This window comes from Vigna umbellata, chromosome 2 (assembly GCF_029865625.1).
Source record: "Vigna umbellata cultivar VRB3 chromosome 2, Vumbellata_1.0, whole genome shotgun sequence".
Classification (NCBI taxonomy): domain Eukaryota; kingdom Viridiplantae; phylum Streptophyta; class Magnoliopsida; order Fabales; family Fabaceae; genus Vigna; species Vigna umbellata.
The window spans coordinates 48,608,412-48,628,189 of record NC_142166.1 but is presented as its reverse complement, the minus strand read 5'-3'; the positions used below and the strand labels follow the sequence as shown (position 1 = coordinate 48,628,189).

At 27.5% G+C, this 19,778-nt stretch overlaps 3 protein-coding genes and 1 non-coding gene across 4 annotated transcripts; 1 reads left to right on the top strand and 3 right to left on the bottom strand.

The window, feature by feature from the left end:
* Positions 1–326: 326 nt before the first annotated feature.
* TRNAL-UAG (transfer RNA leucine (anticodon UAG)) lies at positions 327–406 on the top strand. The gene has a single exon. It is a non-coding gene; the product is annotated as a tRNA-Leu (tRNA).
* Positions 407–657: 251 nt separating this feature from the next.
* On the bottom strand, positions 658–4,327 carry LOC124845252 (protein neprosin-like). Its single transcript, XM_088108035.1, has 7 exons — positions 4,128–4,327; positions 2,472–2,558; positions 1,829–2,071; positions 1,541–1,702; positions 1,390–1,443; positions 1,141–1,284; positions 658–1,069 (listed from the first exon to the last, which is right to left on the bottom strand). Exons 1-7 carry the CDS (start codon positions 4,302–4,304, stop codon positions 683–685), a joined length of 1,254 nt encoding a protein of 417 aa, XP_087964161.1. The 5' UTR covers positions 4,305–4,327; the 3' UTR covers positions 658–682.
* A 1,597-nt stretch (positions 4,328–5,924) lies between these two features.
* Positions 5,925–9,637, bottom strand: LOC124845250 (protein neprosin-like). Its single transcript, XM_047322316.2, has 7 exons — positions 9,470–9,637; positions 7,627–7,713; positions 7,292–7,534; positions 7,002–7,163; positions 6,839–6,892; positions 6,596–6,739; positions 5,925–6,524 (listed from the first exon to the last, which is right to left on the bottom strand). The coding sequence occupies exons 1-7, from the start codon at positions 9,620–9,622 to the stop codon at positions 6,138–6,140; spliced, it is 1,230 nt and encodes a 409-aa protein (XP_047178272.2). The 5' UTR covers positions 9,623–9,637; the 3' UTR covers positions 5,925–6,137.
* A 3,750-nt stretch (positions 9,638–13,387) lies between these two features.
* LOC124845249 (protein neprosin-like) lies at positions 13,388–16,749 on the bottom strand. Its single transcript, XM_047322315.2, has 7 exons — positions 16,562–16,749; positions 14,951–15,037; positions 14,614–14,856; positions 14,379–14,540; positions 14,224–14,277; positions 13,999–14,142; positions 13,388–13,921 (listed from the first exon to the last, which is right to left on the bottom strand). The coding sequence occupies exons 1-7, from the start codon at positions 16,712–16,714 to the stop codon at positions 13,535–13,537; spliced, it is 1,230 nt and encodes a 409-aa protein (XP_047178271.1). The 5' UTR covers positions 16,715–16,749; the 3' UTR covers positions 13,388–13,534.
* Positions 16,750–19,778: the final 3,029 nt, after the last annotated feature.

The window sequence follows — 19,778 nt, the reverse complement described above, 5'->3', positions numbered from 1 at the left end:
TCTTGGAACTGGTAATTGTCATAGAAACATTACTTGTTAATCTACTTGATTTTTTTTCGTTTAATGGATCAGCCAGTGGAAATGGTACTCGATTTGCATGTGATAACTTTGAGACCATTTTCTTCTCATGGGTAGCCATGCACGCCATTCCAATTGTCAGGGGATCTCTCTCTTTTCCTGTGTCTTGAACACAGGAGGAACTCACTCAATTTTTCGAACCAAATTGATTTGAAATGGTTTGGGTTTTAAAATTATAAAAAGATTATATAGGTTTGCTATAGTCAAACTTGGTTTATAAATAAACTTGTGTGATTACTTACAAAAATGACAGTTTGGCCGAGTGGTCTAAGGCGCCAGATTTAGGCTCTGGTCCGAAAGGGCGTGGGTTCAAATCCCACAGCTGTCATTTATTTTGTAATTTTTAAAATTTTTGGTTAAAATTTGGTTGTTTTTTGCTATTAGAGTTTTAGGGATTGATTTCTTATTCACAGTTTTCACTGTATTTTCTTTATTTATTTTACATTAAGTTCAAAACACTATAATGAATTGGTTCTCCTTCAAGTGGTTTTCCAGGTTACAGTTGTTGGTAATTTGTGGGTTAACACAGTAAAGAACCTTATTTAAAAGGAAAAAGAGAGTGGCTTGAAACATTGATGATGCAGTAATTGATATTATTCATGGATCACTGACAGTAGGCTAGGCCTCGACCAGGGCCTCCAAAATAAAACATAGGTTCGACCCCAGGCCTGGCATCATTGAGGGCATTGTAACAATAGGGCTCTTGAGACACTGTAGTTACATCTCTGGGATACTTAAGCTGAAGTGAATAATCCATAATCTTTATGTTCCGCATGAAGCATGCTTGCTGATATCGACCATTTGCAAACTCTCCACTACCCATTTGTGTTGTGGTGTGAGGCCTTTTCTTTCTTATATTCGTGCTCGATACTTGTCCCCCCCACTCAACCGATGTCGCACTGTGTCTCAATAACCCCACTATTTCAGCTGGCCAATAACCCACTGCCACATTGTTCTTCACTTTCAGATACCAATTTCCCGAGTTTGGCTCCTAAAACAAATGTACCACGTTAATCATTTTACTATCAATTTTAACATACTAATAATTCAACATTATCTCACCAGGAACATTCCAACGTTAATGTCATACTGTTCTCTGTAAAATGATGATGTAGGTCCTATGCTAGCACCAAGCGCTACTTGCCCTGTTTGCACAAATCCTGAACATGTAAGATCGAAGCATCCAGTTGATCTGTATGAATCCCTCTGCAACACACCAAATCAAAAATCCCAAAATTACACCAATTTTTTACTTTCTCCTTTGCAAAATTACTAATATTTCATCCAAGACATATACACTCACACACTTACAGTCCAGTAGGCGAAAAATCGGGTGGCTCTGTCACCATATAGCTTGGGATTCACCTGAATCAATAGCAGTGAGAAAGCATTATTGAAGTTTATGTTATGGGTTGTGATGCAATAGAGGTGTAGAATACAGTAGTTAGTGAGGGGAACCGACCGTCCACCCTGATTCAACGCTTGAAAAATAGGAACCGTTGCCGTTCTTGAGCCAAATTTGAGCTGTGGTAAACTCGTTTGTCTGAGCAACCTTTGGATTCCAAACGTTGATGTCTGCTTGTGCTCCAATGTAGTTGAATCCAAGAGTCAGAAGAAATGCTGACTGCATCCCCATGTAACCTTACCATTAGTTCTATCTATTACTAAAATTTAGGTTGCATTAATCAAGTTACCCTAACCAAATAAAAAATGGTCACATATAATTGAAGATTGTGATTGAGAAAATTACTGATCGAGTTGGGATAACATATCCGTCTTCTTGGCCTGTTGAGTTATCGTAGTGCTGTGGGAATTTCTGGCCAAAGCTGTCGAGAGAAGCAGCTCTGAGTAAATCTTCCTTTACAATTCTACGAATGGGGATGGTTCCTTGTGGACAACTTCCACTTTTCTGCCATGTCTGAAATATCTGTGACTCTGAATCTTCTTTTACTGTGCTTGAATTTTCCAATTGTAGCATATAATCAGGCATCATCTGCAAAATCCAATCGTTAAATGCTATTACTTACTAAAAATTAGGACGATGATATCAAGAAAGACAACAGTAATTTTTTTATCATTATTTCTGCACCTAACAATTGTTTCATTTTAAGTCTGGTGTTTAAAATAACATGTAGATGTGTACCACATCGATTTCTTAGTATAAAAGTTCCCATAAGAGATGATAATTTTTTGTTAACTTGTAGTCATAAAATTGAAATATTATTATTTAAATTGTGTATTTCATTTTGTAAATTTTATATGATTTTTAATGAATGCTATGAAATTTATAACTAAATATATAGTTTAAGTGTCAATTTCTTATCTAGAAATTATAATTAAGTTTTATTATTTTTATTATAAAAATCAACTAAAAAGAAGAAGAGTAAGAAGACCTTGATAGTGTGGTTTTTTAAGGCTGGATGATCAAAAGCAGGTTGGTCATAAATGTTGACGCAATCAATAATATCTCCATCTTCACTCTGCAGAAAAAAAGACAATAATAATAATAATAAATTATTATTTAAATAGCATAAATGTTTCATGAATTAGAACTTTAGAAATGAAATGATAAATGAGATATTCCAGTCTCCATACAACTAAAAATTATAACTGATTAATTTTCCAAATAATCGTAATATTTTGCAAAGACTAGCAGCTACCTAAGAAAAAAAATGCTGAAGTATTTCGTCTCTAGTATGAACTTACATTTTTTTTTTGCATTCTAATAATTATTAAAACATTTCTTTTATTTTTAGTTCTTATAATTCTATTTTGTGTGCATTTCACGCCTCTACAAAATTAACTAGGACTAAAATTTTACGAAAATATTCACATAAAACTCTTTTTTATCAGTTAAACTTTTATTTAAAGTCCAACAAAAATAAAAACGTCTCATATTTCTTTTTCTGGGAAAATACGTCAAAATTAATACTTTATTTTAAAAAGAGAATTAAATTATTTTATGGTAAGAAGAAAAAAATTAATAATTTATTACAAATGGAAAATATACTATCCGGGCTAATTTTATATGCCAAAAATATCAAAACTAGATTAGGAAATTGATTAAAAACTATGAAATTAATAATTTATTAATTATTTTTGTAATCACACTTTAAACGGGTATTAAGAAGACACATACTTTCTAAAAAAATTGAAAGGAACATTAAAAACAACTCACTTATAAATTTGTTTTAAAATTAGCAACAGTCTCTTTGACTTTAATAGCTTTTATATTACATTAATTAATTAAGAAAAGATATTTAACACATATAAATTTTTTATATTTATTTGATATTCTTTTTCTATATATAAAAGTTTAATTTTATGATTATTTTACTTTTATAATATATGTTAGAAAAATATAATGTGTATCATCCTACCATTCTACTAAATAAATTTTACTCCTTGCTTATTATAGGAACTCTAATTAACGCGTAAAATAATCAACCCTACTACTTTATCCTGTACTTATGGTGAGAGACACATTTTTTCAACTTTATTTTTTTTTCAAATTTTTACTGTTTTTTATTGTATTTTTTAAATATATTATTTTTTTAAATATATTTTAAATCATTAATGTTTTAAAAACATAGAACATGATAATAAAAAGACTTAGTAAAAAATTCAAATTTTACACTTAGATATCCAACCAAACTTAAGAAGTTCTCTTAAATATATTTTTTATTAAGACGAGAAATTTAGGTTTTTGGAAGCATCAATTATTTGATTTATGTATATAATGATACAGAGAGATTCGATCTTCTCCCGTAAATAATTATTCTAATTTTATCTTTCAATAAGTAATTATTTGTTAATTTTACATTTTAAGTGAATTGTTTTTATTTAATCATTTTAATAAAGTATTATTTATAAAATAAATAAAATTATCTATAATAAAATACAATTTTATATTTATTTTTATAATTACAATTTTATTAATTTTATTATATGAAAAAGGTGAACACATAACTTGAAAATAAAGGATTTAAGAGAATTAAAATGTGAAAGAAAAAAAAATCGTACTAAAAAAAAATGATGTAATTGCAAACCTTGATGGTTTTTACAGCAGGCTTGTTTAGTTGCTTCAATTTGGCTTCAATTTCTGTTTCTACAGTTGATAATGGATTTGCTTGAACGTTGAGTCTGATACACAATGCAAAAAATACACAAAGGTACATAATTGTAGCCTTTGTTTCTTTCATTTCACTCTGAGTTCTATTCTCCATTTCTGTGCTAACCTACAAATCAATGTATGTCTATGACTTAAACTTGTATAGACGTGAGTAATAAATATCAATCACTCATTTATTGATTTATTTATTACCAAGTTAGTTGTTTTGACTTTTATACCTCTTTTCTCCTAATTCTATTTATTTATTATTATCATTTTCTGATTGCAAAAATTATTAATAACTATTATTTTTACCCTTTTCTTTTTCATATTTCTTTCTTAAAAATTTGTATTGTTTACAGTGATGTCAAAATGGACTACACGACTGGACGAATTGGTTATTTAATAAGTTAATTCAACCCAATTCATTTATCAGTAATCGAAAAAATTCAAATTTGATCTAATAATTAGGGGTTAATGAATTATATGGGTTGACTCACTCAATTATAACTTTTTTTAAATTCAATTTTTTTAAATAAAAAATAACAATTTTTTGTTATTCAAATTTAAATAAATTTCACTCTAAAATGATGTTAAATCCCAAAGATAATTCAAAATAGAAAAAAAATAACATACAATTCAAAAAATGAATAAATAAATTTATAATATTGATAATTTTTGTGTCACTTGTCCATTTATAATATTAGAGTTTTGAATGGATAAATTTATAATATTTTTTTCTTTTCTTTTAAAACATTTTTTTCTTTTAAAACATTTTTTTCTTTTAAAACATTTTTTCTTTATTTATATTTATAATTTAATAAGAAAACAAATTAAAATATAAAATAAAAAATAATTAAATTAAATTAAGTAGATTATTAAATCAGATTAAGAATTGACTTGTATAAAAAAAAAATTTAATTCCAACCGATTTGAATATGTGGTAAACAGAATTGATACGCAGATTCTAACCCACGGGCACTTTCATAATTTTTTTAAATTAAAAAGAAATTAATTATTACTTTATTTATTATATCTTTGAAATTGTAGAAAAATAATTAAAATAATTATTATATTACAAGTTCCAATTGTGAATGAATTGGAACTTGTGTCTGACTACATTTTTGACTTTTATAAATTAATTGTTTGACATGTATCTTCCTGTTTTTAATCTATTTATTTATTAATAAAATTTATTGGATGCACTTGTAAAACTGAAATTTTTTTTATTTAAATTTTAATATACACTTTTTTTAAATTTTAAACGAGTAAATAAAATTTTCTTAATTTAATTATATTAAATTTGTATAACGTGTCATGTCAAACACATTTTTTAAATAATATTAAAATAAAAATGTGTTCAATAAAAACAACTTAAATATTAATATAAAATATTTTTGATAGTGTAAAATTCTTTTTGTAATTAGATTAAAATAATTATGTTCCCTTATTTTTCAAGTTTGATAAAAATGAGAACATGGATTATTTTATAGCAAGAGAAGAAAATTAAAATTTAAGTATAAATATAAAATATATTATTCTGACTGATTTTTTTGTTAAAATAATAAATATATTATTCAAATTGATTTAAAATAAAGAAAATTGATAACTTTATTGATTATTTTTTTGTATATAGTTGGGGTATTAAGTACACAAGTACTTTTACGCAAAAAAAAAAGAATAAAAAAGTTAAACAGATTATTAAAAATAAAATTATGAATTTAATTTAAAATTATGGAAATTAATAATTTTATTGATTAATCTTTTGTAACTAAATGGTTGAAAATTCAAATATCTTATAAATGAAAAAGTGGAGAAGTATATAAAAGGAAGACCCTTGTGAAAAGAAGTTCCTGGTAATTTGTGGGTTAACACAGTACAGGAACTTACTGAAAAGGAAAGAGTGGTTTGAAAGATTGATGATACAGTAATTGATATTGTTTATGGATCAGGAACAGTAGGGTAGGTCTTGACCAGGGCCTCCAAAATAAAACATAGGTTCGACCCCAGGCCTGGCATCATTCAGGGCACTGTAACAAAAGGGCTCTTGAGCCACTGGAGTTACATCTCTGGGATACTTTAGCTGAAGTGAATAATCCATAATCTTTATGTTCTTCATGTAGCATGCTTGTTGATACAGGCCATTTGCAAACTCTCCACTACCCATTTGTGTTGCCGTGTGAGGCTTTTTCGTTCTTATATTCGTGCTCGATACTTGTCCCCCCCACTCAACCGATGTCGCACTGTGGCTCAATAACCCCACTATTTCAGCTGGCCAATAACCCACTGCCATATTGTTCTTCACTTTCAGATACCAATTTCCCGACTTTGGTTCCTAAAACATATGTACCACGTTAATCCTTTTACTATCAATTTTAACATACTAATAATTCAACGTTATCTCACCAGGAATATTCCAACGTTAATGTCATACTGTTCTCTATAAAATAATGATACAGGTCCTATGCTAGCACCAAGCGCTACTTGCCCTGTTTGCACAAATCCTGAACATGTAAGATCGAAGCATCCAGTTGATCTGTATGAATCCCTCTGCAACACACCAAATCAAAAATCCAAAAATTACACCAATTTTTTACTTTCTCCTTTGCATAATTACTAATATTTCATCCAAGACACACACACACTTACAGTCCAGTAGGCGAAAAGTCGGGTGGCAAAGTCACCATATAGCTTGGGATTCACCTGAATCAATAGCAGTGAGAAAGCATTATTGATGTTTGTGTTATTTACCAAGTGAAGGGTTGTGATGCAATAGAGGTGTAGAATACAGTAGTTTGTGAGGGGAACCGACCGTCCACCCTGATTCAACGCTTGAAAAATAGGGACCGTTGCTGTTCTTGAGCCAAATTTGAGCTGTGGTGAACTCGGTTGTCTGAGCAACCTTTGGATTCCAAACGTTGATATCTGCTTGCGCTCCAATGTAGTTGAATCCCACTGTGAGAAGAAATGCTGACTGCATCACCGTGTTACCTTACCATCAGTTCTATCTATTACTAAAATTTAGGTTGCATTAATCGAGTTACCCTAACCAAATAAGAAATGGTCACATATATAATTGCAGACTGTGATTGAGAAAATTACCGATCGAGTTGGGGGAACATATCCGTCTTCTTGGCCTGTTGAATTATCGTAGTGCTGTGGGAATTTCTGGCCAAAGCTGTCGAGAGAAGCAGCTCTGAGTAAATCTTCCTTTACAATTCTACGAATGGGGATGGTTCCTTGTGGACAACTTCCACTCTTCTGCCATGTCTGAAATATCTCTGACTCTGAATCTTCTTCTACTGTGCTTGAATTTTCCAATTGTAGCATATAATCAGGCATCACCTGCAAAATCCAATCATTAAATACTTACTAAAAATTAGGAATTATAATTAAATATTTAGGAATTAAATATCTAGGAAGAAGAATAAGAAGACCTTGATAGTGTGGTTTTTTAAGGCTGGATGATCAAAAGCAGGTTGGTCATAAATGTTGACACAATCAATAATATCTCCATCTTCACTCTGCAACAAAAAAAGACAATAATAATAATAATAACTTTTATAATTACATAACATATAATAAACCCTTTCTAATTTCTTATTGCTTAAATTAGATATCATATACTGAATTTGTATTTATTTTTAAATATTGCTTTGAAAGATATCTCTAACAACATATAGTAAAAATATTTAAATAGCGTAATGTTTCATGAATTAGATTTTTAGAAATGAAATGATAAATAAGATATTTCAGTCTCTATACAACTAAACTATAGCTGATTAATTTTCCAAATAATCTTAATCTTTTTCAAAGACTAACAGCTACCTATATTAAAACATTAATCACGTATACTTTATACCTCTATATAAAATTAGATTTCAAGAAAGAAAAATTCCTCAAGTATTTCGTCTCTAATATGAACTTACATTTTTTGCATTCTAATCATTATTAAAACATTTTTTTTTATTTGTAGCTCGTGTAATTCTATTTTTTTGTCCATTTCACGCCTTTACAAAATTAACGAGGACTAAAATTTTACGAAAATATTCACATAAAACTCTTTTTTATTGATTAAATTATTTTTTTAACAAAAATAAAAACGTCTCATATTTCCTTTTTGGAAAAATACGTCAAAATTAATACTTTATTTTAAAAAGAGAATATAAATTATATTATGGAAAGAAGAAAAAATTAATACTTTATTGCGAATCGAAAATATACTATCCCGGCTAATTTTATATGCCAAAAATATCAAAAATAAATTAGGAAATTGATTAAAAATTATGAAAATTAATAATTTATTAACTATTTTTGTAATCAAACTTTAAACTTTGGTATTAAGAAGACACATACTTTCTAAAAAATTGAGAGGAACATTAAAAACAATTTTAATGTGATATACGTTACTCAACTCACTTCCAAATTTGTTTTAAAATTAGAAAAAGTCTCTTTGACTTTTAATACCTTTTATATTACATTAATTAATTAAGAAAATATATTTGACACATATAATTTTTTTATATTTATTTGATATTATTATTTTTTAATATAAAAGTTTATTTTTTTTATGAAATTTTACTCCTATAATATATGTTAGAAAAATGTAATTGTATATCCTCTTACCATTCTTCTAAATAGTTTCACTACTTGCTTGTTACATGAGCTTTGATTAACGTTGACATATTGAACCCTGATACTTTCTCAGGTAGGAGACACGGTTTCTTAAATTTTTTTTTTCGAATTTTTACTGTTTTTTTATTGTGTTTTTTAAATATATTATTTTTTTAATATATTTTAAAATATTAATATATTTTTAAAACATAAAACATGATAATAAAAAGACTTTGTAAAAAATTCAAATTTTACACTTAGATATCCAACCAAACTTAAGAAGATCTCTTGAATATATATTTTATTTAAAACGAGAAATGTAGGTTTTTGAAAGCATCAATTATTTGATTTATCTCTATAATTATACAGAGAGATTCGATCTTCTTGCGTAAATAATTATTCTAATTTTATCATTCAATAAGTAATTATTTGTTAATTTTACTTTTTAATTAAGTGAATTGTTTTTAATTTAATCATTTTAATAAAGTATTATTTATAAAATACATAAAACTATATATAATAAAATTATAATTTTTATATTTATTTTCATAATTATAATTTTATTATATGAAAAAGGTGAACACATAGACTGAAAATAAAGGATTTGAGAGAATTAAAATCTAGAAGAAAAAAATTGTACTAAAAAGAAATTATGTAATTGCAAACCTTGATGATTTTGACAGCAGGCTTGTTGAGTTGCTTCAATTTGGCTTCAATTTCTGTTTCTACAGTTGATAATGGCTTTGCTTGAACGTTGAATCTGATACACAATGCAAAAAATACACAAAGGAACATAATTGTAGCCTTTGTTTCTTTCATTTCACTCTGATTTCTATTCTCCGTTTCTGTGCTAATCTACAAAGCAACATATGTTTATAACTCAAACTTATATACGCGTGAGTAATAAATATCAATCACTCATTTATTGATTTATTTATTACCAGTTCTTTTGACTTTTATACCTCTTTTTCCCGTAATTTTATTTATTTATTATCGTCATTTTCTGACTGCAAACATTATTAATTACGGCTCATCTTTCCTTTTTTTCATTCCCAGATTTTTTTCTTTCAAATTTATACTTTTTATAATTTTTTTAAGTTTAAAAGTAAATTAATTATTATTTTACTTATTATATAATTATCTTCGAAAATTATTTAAAAATAATTAAAATACAACTGTGAATGATTTGGAACTTGTGCCGGACTACTTGATATGATAACATCAATAATAGATTTGACTTTTATAAAGTAGTTGTTTGACATGTAACTTTCTTTTTTTACTTTATTTATTTATTAATTAATTAAATTTATTGGATGTCCTTGAAAGATTATTTTTCTAAATTGATATATTTTTGTCTTTAAAATAAATAATATAATTATTTAAATTTAATTATGTTAAATGTGTATAATGTGTCAAAAAAATTTGTTTAAACGATATTAAAGTGAAATTATGTTCAAAAATAAAAACAACTCAAATATTAATATAAAAACATTTTTGAGAGTATAAAAAATTTAATGTAATTAAATTAAAATAGTTATGTTCATTTATTTTTTAAGTTTAATAACTAAAATATATTAAAATTTTGAAAAATAAACAAATTTTGATTTCAAAAGTAATATTGTATATTAAAATATATATAAGTTTACAAATAAACATTGACAGCAAGAGATAAAGAAAAGTAAATTTAATACTTAAAACTGCCTATATATTTGTTTTATGCTCTTATATAAGATAATTATATGTTTAAAATATTATAATTTTAAAATATGAGGAAGTTATACATGAATATGAAATATACATGTTAAATGAGAAATTTTTTTGTTATAAATCATTTAAATATGTTACTATTTCGGAGATCACGAGTTTTATTTACAAAGTTCTTTCAAATCTTTGATATTTTATCTGTAAACCGTGTGGGGCTGTACGTATAAAAAATTACTTTTATATTCAAGTCAGTATTTAGACTATTTGGTTAGTACAGGAAAATCTTAAATTCGCAATAAATATAATTACATGCTTTTTTACTTTATATTTATATTTATAGGTTCGAGATGTGTTTATCTTTAATATAAACTTAATCATGATTCAATATCTAATAAGCTTACTTTATTTATAAACTTAATTATGGGTGATAATCAAGATGTTTAAACATTTATGACCACTCAGTTATCCTTGATGTTTGACCAAATGGTTTTTTAATTCAAACATTAATATTGTTGTAGATCACCCAATCAGTAATTGACAGACAATTATATAATGTAATGTTAAAATAACATTATTCTTTTATATTTATATGCTCATGTAAAATAAGATAAAATGTTATATATGATATAGAATAATTCATTTCACTCATTTTATGAGTGTAAGTGGATTCATTTAAAAATGACGTTTTCGAATCTAATTAAAAAAAAGAGAATATCTTAAAAGTCAAATAAAAAAAAGGTAAAGTATGAAAAAAGTAGGAATGACAATTTTACCCGCAGGCACGGGTATCCACGAGTAAAATCTATGTGGGTAGTTACTATCCGTGGGTATTTACTATCCGTGAGTAACGGGTATTTTAATATTCGTTTCTAAGCGGGTCGGATCCAGGTAGTATACTATCCGTCACGCGGGTACTCGTTACCCGCAAAAAATTAAAAAAAAATCATTTATATATCTTTTAATTAAATTTAATTAAAAAAAAAATATTTTATTAGGTTAAATTTAATTAAAATTTAATTTATATTATATTATATTATATATTTTTTTGTAATTTTATTTAAATTTTATTTTAAAAATGTATTAAATATATATATATATATATATATATAAAGTTGATTTGAATAAGTAGTTTCAAGAATAAGATAATGATGATTAAGGACTAACTTTCCACAAGAGATAGTGAGAAATATGTTTAAAATTTGTCTTCCATAATTTTATTGAAACTTTTGTAAAATCAGTTTGAACTTTATGAAATTGTTAAATTTTGTATTATTATTTTTTATTTGGCACTCCACTTTCCATTAACTATGCATTTTAATTATGACGTTTTTCTGCAATTCACATTTATTTATATCTAAATGGGGTTTAAAACCTTATATAAAATACTTAAACATTTGTAACTATGACTCAACAATTATCTATAACCAATCAAATTGTAAGTTGAATTCATATTTTTGTCAACTTTTAATATGACCTATTATTAATTAGAGATAAAGTTGCGTTGCACTGATATTTAAAATCCAATTAATGTGTATTATAATCCATCAATGTTTGAATAATTTATAAAAACTTCTTGAACTAATATTGAATTGCACTTTATTTAAACGAATATATATATATATATAATATGAAACTATCAATTATATTCATTTTTTTTTGTTGGAATTCATGAGAAAAAGATGAGAAATTTTGATTGAGGAGCTATTTGAAGATTGTACATCTAAAAAAATATAACACGAGAATCAACTTGAAATATGAAATTCACACCACAATAAATATCAAGTTATGAATCATTAAAATTAAACCTTGTCAAAGAAGTACGGGACAACATAAAATTATAGAAGAAACATATAAAAAAGTTTAATACGTCGTTTGGTTCCTACTTTTAGGGGTTTGGTTTAAAGTAATCATATCTTTTAAAAAAAGTTCACTAAGATTCCATATTTTGTTAAAATATGTTCAATCGGTTCCTTTACCCTATCGCCGTTAAAAAACATAAGGGTGCAAATACCACCGTGGCTTCTCATAAGCACGTGGCACACGCTAATAGGTGGACTTAAATGATTTTTTAATTTAAAAAAAGTCTTTGTCACATCATCATCACCATCTCCAGACAAACTCAAATTTTTTTTTTCAAGAAACCCTAGCTGCCGACCGCACCATCCAGCGTTGTCACCGCCATCCTCGCGGGCAGCCGTCCTCTCCAACGCATCACACGTCACCACCAAAGCTATGTGACGAGAACGCGAGAAACCATAAGTCCCCATGGTCTACTTGCAGGTCTGATTGTGGTTGCAGGCGGAGGCAAGCAGCGACGCAATTAGTGATGGAGAAGAGTGGCGATTTTCGATTTGTAGCAGCTGGCGATTTGGCTGGTGGTTAGTGGTGGACGATTCTGTGGTGGAGATTGGACGGCAGTGCTGTTGGTGCAATGAAGATTTGGCTGGTGTGAGGGTGAAAATGGTGAAGATTGGTGGTCGCGACATAGCAAGGGATCACTTTGGGTGGTGGCGCGAGAACGAAGGTGAGATGCGAAGGTGATGGAGGTGCAACAGAAGGGAGAAGACGCTTTGGTGGTGGCGCGTGATTGTTGGAGAGGACGACTGCCTGCGAGGATGACGGTGACGGCGCTGGATAGTGCGGCGGCTAGGGTTTCTTGGAGAGAAATTAGGATTTGTCTGGAGATGGTGATGATGACGTGACATTTGCACCGTTATATTTTTAACGGCGTGAGCGAAAAAAATCAGAATGAACATTTTTTAACGAAATATGGAGTCTTAAATTCAAAACTCAAACTAAGAACTTTTTCACCAAAGTAATTTTAATTATTTATAACCCCATTTATTTTATTCACTAATTTACTTGAGTACTAGAAGGGCATGGTAAGAATTCCTTCAGTCGAAATTAATAAATAAGAATGTATGATAATATATGGTAAAAACGACCTGGAACTTTAAAAGAAAGAGAAATTAATACATTACTTAATGAATGTTATTTGAGAAAGACATTTTAAGGAATGGACAGGAATCAGGGACAATAGGGTGGCCTTCGTCCAGGGCCTCCAAAATAAAAGATAGGTTCAGCCCCATATTTGGCTTCATTGAGGGCACTGTAACAATAGGGTTCATCAGCCATTGCACTTACATAACTAGGATACTTGAGTTGAAGCGAATAATCCATAATCCTTATGTTCCGCATAAAGCAAGCATCCTTAAATCGACCATCTGCAAAATCTCCACTACCCATCTGTGTTGTCGTGTGAGGGGTTTTCTTTCTTATGTTGCTACTTGCCACTTGTCCTCCCCATTCAACCAATATCGCACTGTGCCTCAAAGAACTCAATATCTCAGCCGGCCAATAACCCACAGGGGTGTTCTTATTCACCTTCAGATACCAATTTCCCGTGTGTGCATCCTACATCGTACACACCACGTTAATCTTTTACCATCAATTCTAACATAATAATACTAATAATTTCAACATTCTTTTACCAGAAACATTCCAACATTAATGTCATATTGTTGACCCCAACGTGACGATATAGGTTTTATGGTACCACCAAGCACCACCTGCCCTGTTTGCACAAATCCTGAACAAGTAAGATCAAAGCACCCTGTGGACCTATACGAATCCCTCTGCATCACAATCAACCAAATCAACACACCACGATTAAACCAATGTTTGATCTTTCAAGATCAATGAACAAAATAACTCACCGTCCAATACGCAAAAAACCTGGTTGCCCCATCACGATACAGCTTGGGATTCACCTGAATCATAATAGTAAGGAAGCATTAGTGATGTGTTTGTTATTCGGTGAATGTAGAACATTGTAGTTGATGCTGAGTTTTGCGAGGTGACAATGACAAACCATCCACCCTGATTCCACGCTTTCAAAATAGGGATTGTTGTTGTTTTTAAGCCATATTTGAGCTGTGGTGAACTCGCCTGACTCGGGAACCTTTGGATTCCAAACGTTGATGTCTGCTTGTGAACCAATGTAATTGTATCCCATTGTCACAAGATATGCAGACTGCATTAACTTATAAGTTAGCCTCACCAAATTCAAAATACATGCGTAATTGTATGTATGAATCGACACATACCGAGCGATTTTGTGGAATAAATTCCTTTATTTGGTTTGCTGTTAAATTCTGAAGAGGCTGAGGAAATTTCCGACCAAAGCTATGAAGAGAATCAGCTCTGAGTAAGTCTTCCCTTAGGATTCTGCGTATCGGAATGGTTCCTTTTGGGCAACTTCCACTCTCTTGCCATGTCTGAAATATCTCTGTCTCCGAATCATCTTCTGTGCTTGAATCTTCAGATTTTAGCATATAATCAGGCATCATCTGCCACATCCATTCTTTAAATTAAGATGCATACTCAATTTAATGTCAAAACTACTCATTTTAAATTAAATGATCATATAAAAAAAAATAAGACCTTGATGGTGTGGTTTTTTAAGGCCGGATGATCAAAAGCAGGTTGATCGTAGATGTTGACGCAATCAATAATATCTCCATCTTCACTCTGCAAAAAAAATAAAATAAAAATTATAGCCTTTCTAATTTTGTTTTTATTTTTTAAATTAAAAATCCAATATATACTTTTAAATGTTGGGAGCAGTCCATTGAGTTCACTTAAATGGATTTGAAAAGAGTGGTGAGACTAGATTTAGAAATAAATTTTTTGAATTTGTCACATTAATCAAATTATACACTAATTTTCATAAATTTTACTTTCAAATTCACTCTCACTTACCTCCAAAATCGACTTAAATAAATAACAAAAAGTTTATCTTCAAATCTTCTCAAATTCATTCGATCACTCACTCTCAAATCCATTCAAGTGAACAGGAATGGAAGGATATATCTTGTAAAAATGTTCAAATAATCACTTGTAAGTTTTTCATGAATTATTTCAAGAAATGAGCAAGATATTTTAAACTCTATAAAAATAACCAAGCTCTAAAAAATATGTATTAGGTTCCTATTGATTATTAGTTTTTCTTTATTTATTTAAGTTTTACTGTTTGTAGAGCTCAAAACTATATTAGTTATAATTTTACCATTTTTTTTAAAGTTCAACAAAAATTAAAATGTTTCATATTTCTTTTTTGAGAAAAAAAATTTAAAAATGAGAACATAGATTATTTGTAGTAAGAGAAGAAAATTAAAATTTTATCATAAATATAAAATATATTATTCTGAGTGATTTTTTTGTTGAAATAATATCGAAATGATAAATATATTATTCAAATTGATTTAAAATAAAGAAAATTAATAATTTTATTCATTAATATTTTGTAACCAAAACTTCTAAAGCTGGGGTATTAAGTAGACAAGTACTTTTAAACGAAAAAAAGTATAAAAAAAATAAACAGATTATTAAAAATAAAATTATGAAATTGATTTAAAATTATGAAAATTGATAATTTTATTGATTAATTTTTTTGTAACCAAATTAATGAAAATTGAAATGTAAAACTAAATCTCATTTGAGATAGAAATAAAAGAATAAAAAAGAATATAAAAATAAAATTCATTAATTCATTGTGTTAAAATATTAAGTAAAAAAATGTTAATTTCTTATATAATTACATTCATATATAATTTAATTGATACTGTAACTCTCGGAAAAACCAAACAAAAACTTTTAATGCTGGTTACGAAGAAAAGAAGTATCATGTAAAAAAAATTGAAACGAAGGTTAAAAACAAATTTATTCTGTTGTACGTTATTCAACTCACTTGAAAATTTATTTTAAAATTAGCAAAGTCTCCTTGACTTTAATATTTATTATCCTGCATTAAACAATTTCTCTAGTGGCTTCTGACAGAACCTCTGTTATGATTAATGATGACAAAGTCAACCCTTTTTACAGCATATTCAACCAAAGCTTGAGAAGTTCTGTTTAATATATTTTCTCTATAGGATGAGAAATTTAGCCCTTTGGAAGCATTGATGATTTGGTTTTATGAAAATAAAGAATTTGAAAACATTGAAAAGACAGTAAAATCTGAAAGGAAAAAGCTTATTTGTTGTAAATGCAAACCTTGATGGTTTTGACAGCAGGCTTGTTGAGTTGTTTCAATTTGGCTTCAATTTCTGTTTCTAGCGTTGATGATTGCTTTGCTTGAACGTTGAATCCGATGCACAATGCAAAGAATGCCCAAAACAACAAAATTTTAGCTTTTGTCTCTCTCATTTCACTCTGATTTGTTCTCTGTACTTATCTGCTAACCTCTGCTGGACATCTACAACTTAAACTTGCATGCCTGTCATGTTTAAATATAATCACTCATTTATTCATGCATTTATTACAAAATTAGTTCTTTTGACTTTTTATACCATTTGCCTATGGTTCTTTTTATTTTTATATTTAAATATTATTTTAGACTTTATTTTTATTTTATTTCCTTTAATATGATTTTTATTTTCAGTTATTCAATATGATTTTTATGTTTTTGTTATTCAATGTGATTTTTATTTTAATAAATTTTTTGATTTATTTATTTTTCATAACGTTCGTTTAAATTGATAAAAAAAAGATAAATGGTATGTGTTCATGTTTTTTCAATTTTTATTTAATTTATTATTTAATTATTTTTTAAATTTTTCTTAATTTAGAAAAAACTATATGTTAAATCATTATTATGCCAGGTGATAATGTCAGTATTATATATTAAATCATGTCAATTTAACAGTAAATGTCAATTTAATAGTAATGTTACATCTCAATGTTTATATTTAATTTGGTATTAATTTTTAATTTAGTTTCAAATTTTAACTAACTTTGTTTAATTCAGTTTTAATTTTGAATTTTAAAACAAAAATTTTTCATTATTTTAAAATTAGATGAAAATTTGTTCATTAATTTTAAAATTAAAAAAAATAATTATTCATTAGAAGAAAAATTCTTCATTATTTTTAAAATTAGAACGAAAATTCTTCGTTAATTTTAAATTGGAAGAAAATTTCTTATCTATTAAAGTTAGAAGAAATTTTTTAATTTATTTTTAAAATTAAAAGGAAAATTATTTATTAATTTTAAAATTAGAATAAATTTTTTTCATTGTTTTTAGAATTAGAAGCAAAATTATTTATTATTTTAAAAATTATAAGGAAAATTCTTAATTTTAGAGTTACAAGAAAAATTCTAATTTATTTCTAAAATTTGAGGAAAAATTCCAATTTACTTTTAAAGCTAGAAGGAAAATTATTTCTTATTTTTTTAAATTTAAAATAAAATTCTTCATTATTTTTAAACCAATTATAACCCTACTTTTTATATATAAAAAATCAAGCATACATTTAATAATTATATTCCAATAATATAGATAATTAGTTTAAAAATAATGAAACAAATATTTAATAAAAATATGAATTTAAAAAAAAATTTAATCTCAATTTAAATAGTGACAAAATTGAACTTGAATTGAAGAAAATTAAAAAAAAAATAATATTGAACCTAAATTAAACAAAATTAACAGAAATTTGTGATTGAGTTAAATATAAAATATTAATACATAAGTGAACAAAAATAAAAATTAAAATAATATTTAAGCTATTTATTTATTATTAAAAATATGTATATATATATATATATATATATATATATATATATATATATATATATATGTAAGAATGTCCTATCAAATTTTTTATAAGTTTTCAATTCGTTAAACATACTTTAACAATTCACTTATTTCAAGTAAAGATGTTCCCATTTTAATTGTATATTTTATTGCTTTGTCACAGATCAAGTTCGTAAAACAGATTAATTGTGTTTCATGCGAAGAAATAATTTTATTTAAGTATAATTTATTTACTTCTCACTTTTGAACCAATGTTATATTTAGGTATTCATAATAACCTTTTGGTAATACTCACATTTTGTTTTTCTTCTCGCTTTATAAATATATTTTGTTTTCCTCTTTACAGTTTTGTTAAGAAGTTAATGATATTTTTTTTTAGTCTTAGATTAAATATTTAACTTGGAGGTAACAATATTCTTCTTTCATACTGACTTAAAAATATTGAATAAATTGTTTTGGTTAATAATATATAAATAAATAAATTTTAAAATATTGATGAAATATTTTATAAGTCTTAATAATCAATCACACATTATGTATCTTCTGTAATAAAGAACATATTATATGTATGTTATATTAGGTAATACATTGTCCATACCTTGTACTCGATTATGTGTGTTTAGATTAGATTAACAATGTCTATTTTAAGTGTTTCCCGGTTATATTTGAGTTTAATGTTTAAATAGCCATAGATGTCATTTGATATTATTATGTTTTCTACTATTGTCTTTTTGGAATTTGTGGAGAAAAGTCCATTTTAAAAAAAAACAATACAAGGTATTGCACAAAGTACTTAATAACAAAAATGGAGTTTTTTTTTTGGCATGAAGGCATATATGAAAAAGAAAAGTATATTACAATTGATGATAATGCATATTAAGATTAGACTAACACTATGCTACATAAAAATAAATTTATGTATTCATTTCTACGATGGTAAACCATGGTAAGTCTATTTGGAAGAATTAATTTATTAATATTTTAAAATAATAACAATGATTTGAAGAAAATATTTTTATTAGGTAGAAGAATTATTGTTGTGTTTGGTGGGGAGAGATTCTCCTGCAGAAATCATGCAGTTTCAGGATCCACTTAATGTTTTATTAGTTTATTTTTATTGGTTAATTAGTTAATTAATGGAGAAAATATAATATAGTAATGAAAATTGTTAAAAAGACAGAAGAAGAGAAAACAGATTTGCCTAACTTTGACAGCAGAACCAGCTGGAACAGCACAACACCCACTCAAATTATATTGCCACTCTGTAAATTTCTCTGCATTCCCAAAATACCCTTCTTTTCTCTTCTCATTTCCCTTCTATATAAACACTCCTTCACCTTCTTCACTTCATACTCATTGTTTTCTCTCCCACACTGCTTCTATCAAAACCCTAAATCACTGATAAACAATGGCTTCTTCTCAAGTTCTAACCATCACCACAGTGGCGGTCCTTCTTGCCATCGTCTCCGCCGCTTACGCTGCTGATGCGCCGGCGCCTAGTCCTACCTCTCCCGCTTCCGTCATCTCTCCCTCCTTCGTCGTGGGTTTTCTAGCCGCCGCGGTTGCTCTCGTCTTCGGATCTTCTCACAGGATCTGAACATGCGGAGCTTCCTCCTTGAGATTTTCAATTTCTCTATTTTTTGTGTGGATTTACCAGAGATCGAGGCTTGCCTA

Bases quoted from the DNA above. Each gene is read 5' to 3' on its own strand.
- LOC124845249 (XM_047322315.2), bottom strand. From the start codon at position 16,714: ATGAGAGAGACAAAAGCTAAAATTTTGTTGTTTTGGGCATTCTTTGCA. The intron at 15,038-16,561 runs GTTTGCATTTAC...TTTTTTTTGCAG, and splicing joins CTGCTGTCAAAACCATCAAG to AGTGAAGATGGAGATATTAT. The intron at 14,541-14,613 runs GTATGTGTCGAT...AAGTTAATGCAG, and splicing joins TTATTCCACAAAATCGCTCG to TCTGCATATCTTGTGACAAT.
- LOC124845250 (XM_047322316.2), bottom strand. From the start codon at position 9,622: ATGAAAGAAACAAAGGCTACAATTATGTTCCTTTGTGTATTTTTTGCA. The intron at 7,164-7,291 runs GTAATTTTCTCA...ACGGTGATGCAG, and splicing joins ATGTTCCCCCAACTCGATCG to TCAGCATTTCTTCTCACAGT. The intron at 6,525-6,595 runs GTGAGATAACGT...CATATGTTTTAG, and splicing joins TTAACGTTGGAATATTCCTG to GAACCAAAGTCGGGAAATTG.
- LOC124845252 (XM_088108035.1), bottom strand. From the start codon at position 4,304: ATGGAGAATAGAACTCAGAGTGAAATGAAAGAAACAAAGGCTACAATT. The intron at 1,444-1,540 runs GTCGGTTCCCCT...CTATTGATTCAG, and splicing joins GCGTTGAATCAGGGTGGACG to GTGAATCCCAAGCTATATGG. The intron at 1,070-1,140 runs GTGAGATAATGT...CATTTGTTTTAG, and splicing joins TTAACGTTGGAATGTTCCTG to GAGCCAAACTCGGGAAATTG.